The sequence below is a fragment of the Arachis ipaensis genome, chromosome B6 (genome assembly GCF_059453495.1).
Source record: "Arachis ipaensis isolate K30076 ecotype BB chromosome B6, ASM5945349v1, whole genome shotgun sequence".
NCBI classification, from domain to species: domain Eukaryota; kingdom Viridiplantae; phylum Streptophyta; class Magnoliopsida; order Fabales; family Fabaceae; genus Arachis; species Arachis ipaensis.
Window position 1 is genome coordinate 4298350 of NC_142441.1, and position 17507 is coordinate 4315856.

The 17507-nt window shown below is 35.7% G+C and overlaps 2 protein-coding genes across 2 annotated transcripts; one reads left to right on the forward strand and one right to left on the reverse strand.

The window, feature by feature from the left end:
- The first annotated feature begins 242 nt into the window (after window positions 1-242).
- On the forward strand, window positions 243-10582 carry LOC107645445 (DExH-box ATP-dependent RNA helicase DExH12-like). Its single transcript, XM_016349468.3, has 5 exons — window positions 243-437; window positions 562-3603; window positions 4459-4848; window positions 5925-9106; window positions 10115-10582. Exons 2-4 carry the CDS (start codon window positions 628-630, stop codon window positions 9084-9086), a joined length of 6528 nt encoding a protein of 2175 aa, XP_016204954.1. The 5' UTR covers window positions 243-437; window positions 562-627; the 3' UTR covers window positions 9087-9106; window positions 10115-10582.
- Window positions 10583-16336: 5754 nt separating this feature from the next.
- On the reverse strand, window positions 16337-16849 carry LOC107646272 (uncharacterized). The gene has a single exon (XM_016350467.1). The coding sequence runs from the start codon at window positions 16847-16849 to the stop codon at window positions 16337-16339; it is 513 nt and encodes a 170-aa protein (XP_016205953.1).
- Between the last annotated feature and the right edge of the window lie 658 nt (window positions 16850-17507).

Genomic DNA, 17507 nt, shown 5'->3' on the forward strand with positions numbered 1-17507 from the left:
ATTTTTAGACCAATTTTTTTATAATTAAACAATATGATATGTGAGACTAATTTATCTAACAAAATAAAATTTAAAAAATTAATTTAGTAATTAAAATTTATTAAAAATAAAAGATAGTGTCCAAAAATTCTTAATTCGTGTAATCTTCTTTTTTTCTCACATTTTAGAAGATTTTTTTACTTACTTGTCGTGGGTTCCAAGTTTCAACATACCATGCATCGTGCCATCAAAATAAACAGCCATCTTCTTCGTGATTGTTCTACCGCACCACCCATTCTCAATTCACTTACCTGCCAATAACCTACTCCAAATCTCTAATCATCCAAAGTCCCCTCAGTCTCTCTCTCAGTCTCTCTCTCAGGAACATCCGAACGGCGGCCATTCTTTCTCCAGCATTGCTCCTATTTCGTCTCTCCAACAAGGCTACCGTTTCCATGGTCGGACACATTTATTATTACTTTTTCTTCTTTCGATTGCTTCAATCTTATTGTCTTTCTTATGTTGCTGGTTTTGTTTCAATTGGTTGTATCCAATACTTTTCTGATCCATTTTTGCTTTCAGTTTTGGTTTTGCAGGGTTAGGGTTTTTGTCCTTCTTTTAACTTGAATTTGAAGAGAGTAGAGAAAAATGTCGCACCTTGGTGGTGGTGCCGAGGCACACGCACGGTTCAAGCAGTACGAGTACCGTGCCAACTCGAGCTTGGTCCTCACCACCGACTCACGTCCCCGCGAAACCCACGAACCCACTGGTGAACCCGAGTCACTGTGGGGGAAGATCGACCCAAGGAGCTTTGGTGACCGGGCCTACCGTGGCAGGCCCGCTGAGCTGGATGAGAAACTTAAGAAGGCTAACCAGAAGAAGAAGAAGGAGCGTGACCCTTTGACCGAGCCCCTGTCTCGACAGGGCAAGCGCCGGCGCCTCCTGGAAGAGAGTGTCCTCACTGCCACTGAGGAAGGCGTGTATCAGCCCAAGACCAAAGAGACTAGGGCTGCCTATGAGGCCATGCTGAGTGTCATTCAACAGCAGCTTGGCGGGCAGCCTCTCAGCATTGTTAGCGGCGCGGCTGATGAGATTCTTGCAGTGCTCAAGAATGATGCTGTTAAGAATCCGGACAAGAAGAAGGAAATTGAGAAGCTTTTGAATCCTATTCCTAATCAAGTGTTTGACCAGCTGGTTTCTATTGGGAAGCTTATTACAGACTTTCAGGAGGGGTCTGATGCTGTTAATGGTACCTCGGCTATGGATGGAGATGATGGCCTTGATGATGATGTTGGTGTGGCAGTGGAATTTGAGGAGAACGAGGATGATGATGATGAGAGTGATCTTGATCAGGTGCAGGAGGAGGAAGAGGACGAGGATGATGTTGCCGAACCTAATGGAACAGGTGGTATGCAAATGGGTGGTGGTATTGACGATGAAGATATGGAGGATGCAAATGAGGGAATGAGTCTCAATGTACAGGATATAGATGCTTATTGGCTGCAGAGGAAGATTTCACAGGCGTTTGAGCAGCAGATTGATCCACAGCAGTGCCAGAAACTCGCCGAAGAGGTTCTAAAGATTCTGGCTGAAGGTGATGACAGAGAAGTTGAGAACAAGCTGTTGATCCATCTTGAGTTTGATAAGTTCAGTCTCATTAAGTTCCTTTTAAGGAACAGGTTGAAGATAGTGTGGTGTACCAAGTTGGCAAGGGCACAGGACCAGGAGGAAAGAGAGAAGATTGAGGAGGAAATGAAGGGGACAGATTTGCAGCCTATTTTGGAGCAGTTGCATGCAACAAGGGCCTCTGCGAAGGAGAGGCAGAAGAACTTGGAGAAGAGTATAAGGGAAGAGGCACGTAGGTTGAGGGACGATACCGGCGGTGATGGGGACAGGGACAGGGACAGGGAGAGGAGCAGGAGGGGGCTTGCTGATAGAGATGCAGAGAGTGGATGGTTGAAAGGTCAGCGTCAGATGCTTGATCTAGATAACCTTGCCTTTGCACAAGGTGGTTTGTTTATGGCAAAAAAGAAGTGTGACCTTCCAGATGGGTCCTATAGGCATCTCAGCAAGGGTTATGAAGAAATTCATGTGCCGGCTTTGAAGGCTAAACCACTTAAGGAGAATGAGAAGCTTGTTAAGATATCTTCTATGCCGGACTGGGCACAACCAGCCTTTAAAGGAATGACACAGTTGAATAGGGTTCAGAGCCAGGTTTACGAGACTGCTCTTTTCAAGCCTGACCATCTTCTTCTTTGTGCTCCAACTGGGGCTGGTAAAACTAATGTGGCGGTCCTCACAATTCTCCACCAGATTGCCCTGCATAGAAATCCAGATGATGGTTCAACTGATCATAGTGCATACAAAATTGTTTATGTTGCACCTATGAAAGCCCTTGTAGCTGAGGTTGTTGGGAATTTATCCAATCGGCTGCAGAGTTATGATGTTAAAGTTAGGGAGCTCAGTGGAGATCAATCGCTAACCCGACAACAGATAGAGGAGACTCAAATTATTGTAACAACACCTGAGAAGTGGGATATTGTCACTCGGAAGTCAGGAGATCGTACTTACACACAACTTGTGAAACTAGTTATCATTGATGAGATCCATCTTCTTCATGATAATAGAGGTCCTGTTCTTGAAAGCATTGTTGCTAGAACACAAAGGCAGATTGCAACCACAGGAGAGCATATTCGGTTGGTGGGTTTGTCTGCTACTCTCCCTAATTATGAAGATGTGGCACTATTTTTACGAGTTGAACTGGATAAGGGGTTGTTCTATTTTGATAATAGTTATAGGCCTGTTCCCCTTTCTCAACAGTATGTTGGAATCACAGTAAAGAAGCCACTTCAGAGGTTCCAGTTGATGAATGATATTTGCTATGAGAAAGTTATGGCTGTGGCAGGAAAACATCAAGTTCTTATATTTGTACATTCAAGGATAGAAACTGCTAAAACAGCTAAAGCCATCAGAGATACTGCTCTTGCAAAAGATACTCTTGGTAGATTCCTTAAAGAAGATAGTGCAAGTCGGGAGATTCTTCATACTCATACTGACCTTGTGAAGAGCAATGATCTTAAGGATCTTCTGCCATATGGTTTTGCAATTCATCATGCCGGTTTGACCAGGACAGATCGTCAGCTTGTTGAGGATCTCTTTGCTGATGGGCATGTGCAAGTTTTGGTATCCACTGCAACCCTTGCCTGGGGTGTGAATCTTCCAGCTCACACGGTGATAATTAAGGGAACACAGATTTACAATCCGGATAAGGGAGCATGGACTGAACTGAGCCCTCTTGATGTGATGCAGATGCTGGGTCGTGCTGGAAGGCCCCAGTACGACTCGTATGGTGAAGGAATAATTATTACTGGCCATAGTGAGTTGCAGTATTACCTCTCACTTATGAATCAGCAACTTCCTATTGAGAGCCAGTTTGTGTCCAAGTTGGCTGATCAGCTGAATGCAGAAATTGTTCTTGGTACTGTCCAAAACGCTAGAGAAGCCTGTGATTGGCTTGTACATACTTACTTGTTTGTCCGCATGTTGCGTAATCCTTCACTTTATGGTGTAGAACCTGATGTGCTGACAAGAGATATAAGATTGGAGGAAAGAAGAGCTGATTTGGTAAGTATCACTGCAATATAAGTTTTAATTGTATCATAATGCATTATTACATGAACCAAAAAGATGTCTGTCATTATTTGGTTTTGTTTTATAAGTTTTTACTTGACACTTTCTTTTTCTGTTTATTCATTAAGAACCTTTTCCCCCTTCCCTTTTCATTTGTTTGTGCGCGCAGCATATATATGGATCGGCTTTGTAGTCATGTTTATGCTTGTCAGTGTCATGGTTTCTGTAGAATTATTTAAAGGGTACTAGATCTTCATCGGCCAAGAAAAACTTGATGTTGCACTGCAATATATGCTTTCATTGTGTCGTTATGCATCATTTACCTGAACCAAACTGATTTCTTTGCCTTTATTTGGTTTGTTTTATTTAGTTATTTTTATCGTTTAACCCAACACTGGTTTATATATTATGGGTTTTCTTTTTCTTTCCATTAATTATTTATCTGTTTTTTGTGTGTGAATGTATGGAATGCCTCTCTAGTCATGTTTATGCTTGTCAAGTCATGGTTTGTGTAGAATTGTTTAAAGTGGTTACTAGTTCATTATAGGCTGAGAAACTGGTTTGTTTAGTTTCAGAAAATGCTTTGTATTTTTATTTCGTGCGTCCAGAATTAATTACAAAGACGCTGTTCCCAATCTATTTTTCACTTGAGGAAAAATTTGTTGTTTTCACCACCAAAAATGACCTGGTTTCCTTTAACTGGAATTGGGATTTTCTCTTTCGATAATATGGTGGACAAATTTGAGTGCTGTTAATGCAGATGTTTTGGATGTGTATTCTTGTATTGCCCATTCCTGTCTTTTACTGGTTTAATGGCTAATCTTAATCTCTCTGATTGAAATCTTGCAGATTCATACAGCTGCAGCCATCTTGGATAGAAATAATTTGGTGAAGTATGACAGGAAGAGTGGGTATTTTCAGGTCACTGACTTGGGTCGCATTGCGAGTTACTACTACATAACACATGGAACCATCTCCACATATAACGAGCATTTGAAGCCTACAATGGGAGACATAGAGCTATGCCGATTGTTCTCACTGAGTGAAGAATTCAAGTATGTGATGGTAAGGCAGGATGAGAAGATGGAGCTAGCAAAGCTTTTAGACCGTGTTCCCATTCCCATCAAGGAGAGTTTGGAAGAGCCAAGTGTGAAAATCAATGTTTTGCTTCAAACATACATTTCACATTTAAAGCTTGAAGGGCTTTCACTAACATCTGATATGGTTTTCATAACTCAGGTTAGACTGTGTTCTATTCTATTGAGATATTAATGGTCAATTTGGTTAAAGAAATAAGAAAACATGTTTTCATTTTCTGAAACAGATTTTATTTTCATATTTTCAAGTTCTAGGAAACATGTTTGGTTTGACTATATTTTCTGTCTTCAAAAGCTTGAAAACATTGAAAATCCGTTTGATTTGCCAATTTTCAAATTGTTAAAACTTTTAGAATAAGTAAATATCAATTTAAAAATAATTTAAACGTGAAATATCTTTAAGTAAATAAAAAAGGAACTTAATTTTATTATGCATCATATTACGTGTCATTGTTTTCAAAAATTATGAACTAAAAACTATTTTATATGAACTTCAAAATAAATTGAAATTGTGATATTAGAATATGTTTAATTTTCCCTATAATTTACATGCCTGTATTTTATAACTTGGTACAGTTATGTTGATCTTTTTTTTTCCATTAAAATGCAAACTCAGATTTTTCTTTTCATATCCATTATCAATTCCTTAACACGAAATTAACCTCATTATGAATGCAACTACAATTAATTGAAAGGGAGGAAATGATAAAAATACCAAAAAGGCTCAAAATCACTATTTCTTGATATTACTGTTAATGTATATGAAGATTAAAAGGAAGAAGGAAACTGTTGCAACAATGCTTGACAGTGGTCGCTTGGGGCATGTTTGACGCCAGCAACGGAGCAGGAGGCAGTGCCAGCAAGGCTTGGAGGCAGTTTTGCAAAGTGGGCAACATTCCCAGCTGTGAGGGTGAAGTGATAAAGGGGTTTTGGGCGGGGGGACTATTTAAAAGGAAGGTTGAAAAGAAAAAGAAAGAAGTTCAGCTTAATTATGGGACATGCCACCATGTTTTCATATCTCAGTTTTTGTCAAAATTTTCTTAGAGAACACTTCAAAAAATGCAGATTCCATGTTTTCCAAAATTTAATTTTGAAAATTTTCTAAAATTCTTATAAATAAAAACAGAGAAACACAGCAAAAAGACACCAAATTTTCCAGTCTTGCTGACTTTTGTAATTTGTTAGTATTGTACTGATTTTTATTATTTGTTCTTTCAGAGTGCTGGACGCCTTTTGCGGGCTCTTTTTGAGATTGTACTGAAACGTGGATGGGCACAGTTGGCTGAAAAGGCTCTGAACTTGTGCAAGATGGTGACGAAGAGGATGTGGAGTGTCCAAACACCTCTTCGTCAGTTCAATGGTATCCCTGGTGATGTATTAACGAAGTTGGAGAAGAAAGATTTGGCTTGGGAGAGGTATTATGACCTATCATCACAAGAGATAGGTGAACTCATTCGTGCTCCGAAGATGGGAAGGATGCTTCATAAATATATCCATCAATTTCCAAAACTGAACCTTGCAGCTCATGTGCAGCCTATTACTCGGACAGTTCTGAGGGTTGAACTCACAATAACTCCAGATTTTGCATGGGATGACAGAATTCATGGTTATGTTGAGCCCTTTTGGGTGATTGTTGAGGACAATGATGGTGAATATATCCTTCATCATGAGAATTTTATGCTGAAAAAGCAGTTTATTGATGAGGATCATACGCTGAATTTCACAGTTCCAATATACGAACCTCTTCCTCCTCAATACTTCATCCATGTTGTTTCAGATAGATGGCTTGGGTCACAGACTGTTCTACCTGTTTCCTTCAGGCACCTTATCTTACCTGAAAAGTACCCTCCTCCAACTGAACTCTTGGACCTGCAACCACTGCCTGTGACTGCGTTGAGAAATCCAAAGTATGAAGCACTTTATCAGGATTTCAAGCATTTCAATCCTGTTCAGACCCAAGTATTCACAGTTCTGTATAACTCTGATGACAATGTATTAGTTGCTGCACCAACAGGAAGTGGTAAGACCATCTGTGCAGAATTCGCTATTTTGAGGAATCATCAGAAAGGGCCTGATAGTGTCATGCGTGTTGTTTATATTGCACCTATTGAAGCTCTTGCCAAGGAACGGTATCATGATTGGGAGAAGAAATTTGGTAAAGATGGTCTTGAATTGAAGGTGGTTCAATTGACTGGAGAAACAGCAACTGACTTGAAGCTACTTGAGAAAGGTCAGATTATCATTAGCACCCCAGAGAAGTGGGATGCTTTATCCCGCCGCTGGAAACAGAGGAAACATGTGCAGCAGGTCAGTCTTTTCATTATTGATGAACTCCACTTAATTGGAGGTCAAGGGGGTCCTGTTTTGGAAGTCATTGTTTCGAGGATGAGATATATTGCTAGTCAGGTTGAAAACAAGATTCGTATTGTGGCTTTGTCTACCTCTCTTGCAAATGCCAAGGATCTAGGAGAATGGATTGGAGCTACTTCCCATGGTCTTTTCAACTTCCCCCCCGGCGTTCGTCCTGTACCTTTGGAAATACACATTCAAGGTGTAGACATTGCCAATTTTGAGGCAAGGATGCAAGCAATGACGAAACCAACTTCCGCTGCAATTGTTCAGCATGCCAAGAATGCTAAACCTGCTCTTGTATTTGTGCCTACAAGGAAGCATGTGCACATGACAGCTGTGGATCTGATTACATACTCGGGTGCAGACAGCACAGAGAAGCCATTCTTATTGCGGTCACCAGAAGAGCTTGAACCTTTTCTTGGCAAGATTAGTGATAAAATGTTGAAAGCCAGTTTACAAGAAGGAGTGGGATACTTGCATGAGGGCTTAAACAATCTGGATTATGATATCGTGACCCAACTGTTTGAAGCTGGCTGGATTCAGGTGTGTGTTTTGAGTAGTTCTATGTGTTGGGGAGTGACATTGTCAGCTCACTTGGTAGTTGTGATGGGCACACAGTATTACGATGGGCGTGAAAATGCACAGTCAGATTACCCTGTTACTGATCTTCTGCAGATGATGGGTCATGCCAGCCGGCCTTTGGTAGATAGTTCTGGGAAATGTGTCATCTTGTGCCATGCACCCCGTAAAGAATACTACAAGAAATTTTTATATGAAGCTTTCCCTGTTGAGAGCCACCTTCATCACTTCTTGCATGATAACTTGAATGCTGAAATTGTTGCTGGGGTTATTGAGAATAAGCAAGATGCTGTAGATTATCTCACATGGACATTCATGTACAGGCGGCTCACACAAAATCCCAACTATTACAATCTACAAGGAGTTAGTCACAGACATCTTTCTGATCACCTTTCAGAGCTTGTGGAAAATACATTGAGTGATTTGGAAGCGAGCAAGTGTATTCTGATCGAGGATGACATGGATCTTTCTCCACTCAATCTTGGTATGATTGCTTCATATTATTACATCAGTTACACAACAATTGAGCGGTTTTCATCATCTTTGACTTCAAAGACAAAAATGAAGGGTCTTTTGGAGGTTCTGTCTTCAGCTTCTGAGTATGCTCAGCTTCCAATACGACCTGGGGAGGAAGAGGTGGTTCGCAGATTAATCAATCACCAAAGGTTTTCCTTTGAAAACCCCCGAGTCACAGACCCACATGTTAAAGCTAATGCTTTGCTGCAGTCCCACTTCTCTAGGCAATTTGTCGGGGGAAATCTTGCACAGGACCAGAGGGAGGTTCTTCTTTCTGCAAATAGATTGCTTCAGGCAATGGTAGATGTAATATCAAGTAATGGTTGGCTAAGCTTGGCTCTTCTTGCCATGGAAGTTAGTCAAATGGTTACTCAAGGAATGTGGGAACGTGACTCCATGCTATTACAACTTCCTCACTTTACTAAGGATCTGGCTAAGAAATGCCAGGAGAACCCAGGGAAGAGTATAGAAACTGTGTTTGATTTATTAGAGATGGACGATGATAAAAGGCGGGAGTTGTTGGGCATGCCAGATTCCCAGTTGTTTGATATTGCCAGATTTTGTAATCGGTTCCCCAATATTGATTTGTCATATGAGGTGATAGACAGTGATGTGCGGGCTGGGGAAGATGTCACAATACAAGTCACTCTCGAACGGGATCAGGCAGAAGTAGGACCTGTTGATGCTCCCAGGTATCCAAAATCCAAGGAGGAGGGATGGTGGCTTGTTGTTGGTGACACCAAACACAACTTGTTGCTTGCCATTAAACGGGTTTCGCTTCAGCGGAAGCTAAAAGCCAAACTGGAGTTTGCTGCTCCTGCTGATGCTGGAAAGAAATCCTATACCCTTTACTTCATGTGTGATTCATTCATGGGCTGTGATCAGGAGTATGCTTTTGCCATTGATGTCAAAGAAGCAGGGGCTGCTGATTGATAGCAGCAGAGAATGAAGAGGTAGATTTCTTTTCCTTTTGCCGTACGTTAAACTTCTAACTGAATGTTTGATGTGATCATCTTATTTTATAGAACACTTGTCAACAATATCTTGCAAGATGTCAGGAGTTGATGTCTGTGCTGTTTTGTTTTGTTGATAGGTTCTGATTAATTAGGTTTGTGGATGTCACTTGGATTATTTAAATTAAATTTTGGTGGTAGTCATGATGTGTCACATAATGTTGAAATTCTACGATAATCTAATGCCATGCGTGTGTTTTACAAGTAGTAGTATTAACTGCTTCTCTCTCTCTGTTTCGCAATTAAACTGTCTATTTGAGAATGTACAAAATATTACTACAACCGTGTCAAAATACTGTCGATTTGGAGCGGTAATTTAGAAGATCAATGTTTCCAGACAATGAAAGGGAGTATTTGGTTGGAGCAATGCTAGGTAACCAATGAATTTTTTGAACAACATGAACAACCACCAATCAAATAAAAACACACTACATCTCTAAATTACCCACCTAAATCTTAATATTAGAATAACCATCCACACACCTAGTAAAATGAACATCCGATACATTCATTGTTCATATTGTTTAATATTTTCATTGTTTACCTATCCTTTTCCATTTGGTTATTGGGTCATGGCATATTTAATAGAAGTAGTGTCATCAATGTTTCCAGACAATGAAAGGGAGTATTTGGTTATTGGGTCATGACATATTTAATAGAAGTAGTGTCATATCATCCCCCTTACGAAAATGTCATCGTCATACTCTCGTATTGAACCCTTTTATTTGAATATTCTTTTGCGTGCTTGCTCTGAACCTTGTGAAATCTGTATATCCTTTACAGTTTTGTGAAGCTGCAAATTTGAATGACAATGCTTCCCTGCTTTGGTAGTAATAGACTAATAGTGACAGTTTTTTTATCTTTATTAATCTTTACTTGTTGGTTTGGTGGGAATTTGTAGTAATAGTGACAAGCTCACTTTTTTTTTTTTTTTTTTTTTGGATTAAGGAACACGCATAAAACAGTGGTAGACAAAGGAGTAACTATCATTCTCAGGACTCAGGAGTAGGAAGTGAAGTAGATGTAGTGTTGCTTATTGGAACACAATTTTGCAGGCCATAACAAGTTGCAACACTAGGAAATGAAGTTTGGATAGGATGCTAAATTTGGACGCTTGAGCCCTTTATTGATTATTTAGTATTATTTTTGAACTTTGGGATGAAAGGTGTCAATTATGGGCTATTGCATCCAAAGAATGATCGACCTGAATTTCCATTTTTGACCATTTTTACCCCATCTTTATAATGCAGGTGAACTCTTATATTTTTGTACGTGCATGTCGTTTGGGAGAACTGCTAGTGTCAGTTAATCTTCCAAGTTTTAACTACAGTAGTAGTTTGTACAGATGTGTTGCCATTTGAATATCAATGATTGTCCTTACTCCACGAAATTTTAACTCGAGAGTTCACTTTTATTTTACTTGTTTTTATGGCCAATTTTTTATTTTATTTTATTTTTTTTGTCTACATAATATATAGATTGATTCCAGGTATGGTCTATCAATGATAATGTTTGCAGACCAGCTTATCCAACATTGGGGTTAAAGAAAATTAGGATATATTTAGTTTGATTTATTTATTCTTTTGTATTTTCTGTTTTTATTATTGTGAAAAAAAAAGTGAATAAAAAACAATTTTATTGATTGGGGTTTTAATGACGTTTTTTATTTTTAATATTGGATAAGAGTGTGTTTTGCTGTATTATGGAGATCAAAGGTGTATTATGAAATTGTGGATGATAATTAGAAGATTCTTTTTTAACTCAAAAAATTTGATCTTCAGATTTTTAATTTTCACATTAACAGAAAATATTTAATCTAATTATATCAGTGGGTAATGCACTATATTTATCTCTCTCTAAAAGAAAAAATTCGATTAATTCTCTCTCGTGTATTATTTATAATTTAAAATGTGCAATTTTGTATTTAGGAATTCTTTTATGGTGATATTAATATTTCTTTTAAATTTATTTCTTCATGTATTTTGAGAGGTAGAAACTCAGGTGCAGTTGACTTCACGTGAAGTTGATAGTTGAGAACTGTTAGAGTCAAATCATCTAACGACTCTCAACTATCAACTTCACGTGAAGTCGACTGTACTTGAGTTTTTGTAGTTTGATGAGTGATGATTTAAGTTTTATATTACACAGAAGTAAGTATTCAATTCGATCTAACTTGATCAGGTAGAGTTGTCAATCCAATTTGTATGTGTACAAGTTGAGTTTCAATCCTATTTAACCAAGTTGCACTCTAGGCCTATATATATATATTTATGTTATGTTATATAAAAATATGTCATAAATAAAAAATGATCCAAGGATTTTTCACTTTTAGTGTAAAAAGTTTTTTACTACTAATCCAAGATTGTAAATTAATACTTTGACGCTTTTGTTTATATAAAAACTAATTCTATTCAATAATATATAAATACGTCACTGATCTCTTCATTTAGATCACAGTCTATAGCGGCCAGCTCCCAATAACCCTATAGGCTATAACCACTATTCCACTAATGCTCAACAGATTGAAGAGCCTTTTCAAACCATAAGAGTTCTAATCTTGAAAATAGACAGTTGATATTATGTTTGTATTATAATTATGCTATTCACTTATTTGTAAAATGACGGTGTTATTTATATTAAATTTTTAATTTGCATATTCATCATGTTATATAATGATATTACATCTATTTATTAATCCTTGAATACGGTTAGATATTTGTGGGTAGAAGATAAATAAGAATTGACACGTTTTAAACTCACGAATAAATTTAGAGTTGAGTCTAAATTCTAACCATACTCTATCTATTACGAGCCTTATACAATAGAAGAATATGTTATAAATTGTATGAGTAAAAATTTAGAACAGATTAATTGTACTTCCTACTAAAATTGTATGATAGTTAAAATATAGATAATGCTTTTAATTTATAAAACCTGTTAACATAACTTTTAAATATGTATGTTCTTATAAAAAGAACATCTAAGAAATAGAATAATTCTATGAAAGCAAAACTATAACAATAAATTTTAATTAATATTATAGCAAATTGTCAAATAAATTTAATATAAAATCTACTAAAAATAAATTTTTGATGAGTTTAGATTTTAGATATTTTTTTAATTTAATTTAAAATATTTTTGTTGTTTAGAATTTTAATTTTTTCTTTTATATTAAATATTGACTTTAATATTAATTATGCAATATTAACTTTAAAGACTTTTTTATAAAGAAAAATAAAATTAGGTAAATTTTCTAAAACCAATACTCTATATTTGATCACTATATACAAGAAATGCAGAGGAGTTGGCTAACAAACTTGAATTTCTAATATATTTATTTTATAAAAATTTAATGCCAAACCCTAACATATAGGAAAAGTATATGGAACCAAAATGTGACCAGCCAAAAAGTAAATAAAATCGTTTAATTAAAATCACTTTTTGAATAATATGTTTGAAAATCGCTCGTGAGATCACGGAACACAAACCAAAATTCGATTTTTCATGAAACCCAAACACATTTTAACTGATTTTTTGCTGATATGCTTTTGGTTCCCTAGTTGTTCTCATATGCAGATAAGTAATTGTTGAAACAATTTTTATCTTTTGGTTTCTCCAAACACATTGGGAATTCTTTGTTGATATCATATAGAAAAGAAGCAAGGCAAGGAAGGAAAAAAGTAATACTGTAACAAAGAAAGCAACATCTTCCAAGAATTTCTTCCAAGAAAGCATAAGTACATTGATTAATATTCTAATTATTCTTGAAAAAAGGGTCAATTTTATTAGGTTTTTTTTATTATTATTTATCTAGATTACATTATTCTCTTTAGAGTTAAAGCCTAAGCCAATATATTCAGCCTAATACATAATTAGCTTTTTTTAAACAAATATCAAAATCAATTTTATATCCTTATTTTAATTTTAATTCCAAACACTCTGCTATGTACGTAAATTATTGAAATTCAATCTTGTGATTTGACTAAATAATAAATCAATTTTAAGGACTTAATTCAAAGTAAATTAGTTGAGGTTGAACTTGCAAGTTTTTAATTCTATTAATGTTTGTAATATTTTTTAATTTTTTGTTGTGTCATATTATATTATTTTTATTTTTTTATTATAAATGTAACGTTTAATTTTTTATGAGACAGAATGGAGAAGGTAAGTGCGTTATTTTTAGCATAGAATATTTTCAACAGTGCAGGAACTTTTGTCTCTGTTGAAATGACTTTTTTTGGCAAATGAGAGAATAAATCATAGCGAATAAAATAAAGAAGGTTACCAATTTGAAAACTTTGAGAGAATGAATGACAAGAACGGTATTTAGTAGTATACTTGTCTTTAAATTTTAATTGGAAATGTCGAATACAGGGTATTTCATAGCAGGAATAATATTTATGCATCTATATACATATGCAATGAGTCTATGACTAATTTAATAATTTTGGCCACCAATAAACATATACCATTGAGTTCAATCCTAGAGTGTTTCAAACACTAGCTTTTATTCATGTTCATTCATTTTTCTGATTTTAATTCTAAAGCTAATTTTATTATTTTTCTTTGGCAGTCAAAGTTGTTTTTTTGGAAACAACAAACTTATTTATTCTATTTTACTTATGTGCTGATTTTTTTTAAGAACAAGTAAGTAATATCTCTTTCATTATGGTTGGCAGATCAGCATTTTTTTTTCAAAAAAAAAAATATTTTTGTAGTACACATGGCTTTAAATTAGAAAAAAAAAACACGTTAATACTATAGAAGTTATGGATAAGTCGTGGATTAAAAGATCACGGAATTTTTTTGAGTATGCATAAGGTGTTTCAAGATTTATTAAATACTGTTATTTCATTTTCATTCTCTCATTGATATATTAATTTTAATATCTCTTGATACGTTGCATAAATATCTAAGAAAAAGATTGTTTCTTCACATGAGAATATAGACTCATGTGTTTAATGATTCACCATCCGTTGATTAATTTGAATTCTGTCAATCTATATAGTATGAACCTATTTTATTTACTGGTTCAGAAGTTCCACATGTTCAATTAAATGTATTAGGAAGAAAGTCCAACAAGTACTGGACAGTTGATTTGGAAGGTACATTATAAAATTTAGTTCAATTATAGCACTGTATATCAAAAGATGTATAAGGAAGGAAGTATAATAATGTATGATATACGATTTGAATAATTTGATAGATACAAATGGAATGATTAAGGAATGTCACTTAAGGTTGAAAGATGTGTGCGTACTGTCTCGTGAGACTAAAATTATTGTGCATTGGAATGAGTATAGTCAACCGATTGGTGAATCTAGTGGCTTATTTTTGGGAGTTATTGCTAGAAATTTCAAGAACTTTCTTATAAGTTATGAGAAATGGCCTTTGATTCCAACAGAGCCATACAAAAATAGAGCTATAGAGATATTATTTATATTCTTTTTTATTTAATTATTTAATAATAATTAAATGATTTTTAATAAATGCATTCTTATGTTCTGGTATTGTGTCATCTTTGGACAATTTCAACTGTTATTAATTAATGAAAATAAATATTTTTTTTTGTACCTTATCCTTATTCATAATTCAAGCTCAAAAGGGAATTGACGTATTGGATATAAAATCATTCATGTGCTTTAAGTTCATGTTTTTGAAATAGATGGTTTGTCAGTTTCGATCAAAGTGTCATAAGGCATAATTTGAGACTGAGATGATCTCAGGTAGAAGGTGACATTCTTTTAGGAGGAGGCTCGTCAGAGGCAATCATCCATCCTACTCGAATCCGAGCGACCTGCTGTATACTCACGGGTCACATCTTGTGCTCTTGATCATGATGCGGAGTGTGTCACTGAAATATTAGTTAGAGGGATTTGTAGGATACCCAATCTAAGGATTTGGGAGAAACCCTTACAACAAATATACGTTGACCTCATCCTCTCCGAGTACAATTCTTCAAGATTGTCAATGATGGAAAGCTGGTGGCTTACCCATGGGACATGCCTGCTCCTCCAACAAATTCGGCAATCCTCTCATCTTCGATGTCTTCTTCGCCGTTTTCACATATTATTGCATTCCTTCCTTTGAAAAAGAGTGAGCCCTTGAATCTCTATGATCCTTGCGCAATTATTTTGTCCTCAAATACTCTCAGAGCGTGGCAAAGAGAGTAGAAGGCCTTATCGAAATGCTACACAAATTGTGCAATGAGATGCTGTGTGATGACCTTTCTCTACCGTTTATTAATATTAATAATAATATCAATAATATTAATAATATTAATTAATCAAATTTATAAATATCTTTCGATCCTCTACTATTTACAAAATTTAAATATCATACAAGTATATGTATAAAGAATATGTCACTAAGATTTAATATTTTTTTAGTGTAAATTTTAAAGTTCTAACAAAATAATAGGTGTCTAATCGATTAAACCTATACTCCATATGCTAGTACCAAAAATCATACACATTACTTATACCCTCCAAATTCAAGAGTTTATAATTTTAAGCACTTATATGGCCTTGTGCTAATCCTGATTTCATGAATATTTACGAGAATAAAACCTCTAAAATTCTCGATTAGAGTAGCACCACTCTTATATTCATATAGATGGAATCTTTTGATAAATAATATTATCATTCCATTTAGAGTTTTAACCCACCCTCCTAATTTAGTGTAAATAACACTAAATCCTATACTTTAGTACTTCAGTTACTAAATAACTTGTTATTACCCATTAAACCTTGAAACTAGTGGTCTACTAGAATAATGTTGGGTTTCCATTGTTTAGTAATAATAGGTTTTAATCCCATTTTAGCAGTAGTCTCTTTGATTTTATCCCTTGACAAACCTTTAGTCAAAGGGTCTGTTAAATTTCTTTGCGATTTTACATAAGTGATGGTAATTACACCATCATTTATTAGTTGCCTCACAAACTCATGTCTCAAACTTATATGTCTAGACTTTTCATTATAAACCTTATTATATGCTCGAGACATGGTTGATTCACTATCACAGAAGATTGAAATGGCTGTCGTCTGCTGTGGCCACAACTTTTTTTTTTTGAATTAAAGGGAGCTCAACACAATAGAGTGGAGCAAGTACAAAGCCACATGGTTCGTGAAAACATAAATTAAACAACGCCTTATTAAATTTGATATTGTGTCAACAACCAAAGGGTTCACCGCCAATCCATTCTTCTGCATGCGCAAATGACTTGTTTATAATTTCCCGCATACTGGAACTGTGATTTCGAAACAGCCTGCTATTCCTTTCTAACCAGATTGTCCAGATAACAGCAAAGAACCCAAGGAACCACCTCTTTCTCTCCACCTTCCAGATTGCCATGTTTATCCAGCTTTCGAAGTGTTCCTTGAGATTACCGGGAGGGCACCAATTCCTACCAAACGCCTGCAGCCAAGCACACCACACCTGCCAGGTGATATCACAACCAAGAAACAAATGGAACACAGTTTTCTCAGACTTAGAGCATAGCACACACAGCGTATCATGCTGATCAATAACACGTAGTCTACACAACCGGTCCTTAGTATTCACCCTTCCAATCAGCACAAACCAAGACAAGAGCTCAATCCTTGGAGGGACAAACCCTTTCCAAATGGCCCGCGTGAAACTATAACTTGTAACTTCAGTTGGAAGGGCTTCCGCTTGCACCATCTGAGTGAAAGAGTTCGTTGAATAAACACCTGTGGCCACAACTTTATATCATATAACAAATTTCTTAACCATTCCACTTCTTTACGTGCAGCTGATAAAGCTACAAACTTAGTCTCCATAGTAGAATATGTAATACATGTTTGTTTCTTTGAGACCCAACTTATTGCTCCACCACCTATGGTGAAAATCCATCCTGAAATGGATTTGTTATCACTAAGATTTGTAATCCAACTTGCGTCAGAATAACCTTTTAAAAAGATAAAGTATATTTTTTATCCTAAAATTTACTAAAAGTTTTAAAAATACTTTTAAGTTTTATTTTGTCTAATTTTGTTATAGAAGTTTTTAAAAAAATTAGGACCAATTCAAGAATAATACATGATAATTATGTCTAATTTACTTGTGTTGAAAGTTGTTTTTATGAAATTATTATTAAATTAGTTATAAAGTTTTTTAAAAGGATCCCGTTAGAGAGACAATGGACTATTTGTACAATATGTACAATGGGCTATTGAGTTACAAAATAAACATCCCCCATACTATCTAGGTACTAGGGATAATAAACATCTTCCCAAAAGATTAAATTGATTTTGGGGTTCACCAAGGATCGAAATCTTGACTTTTCGAATCTAGAACTCTAATACCATATCATGATATC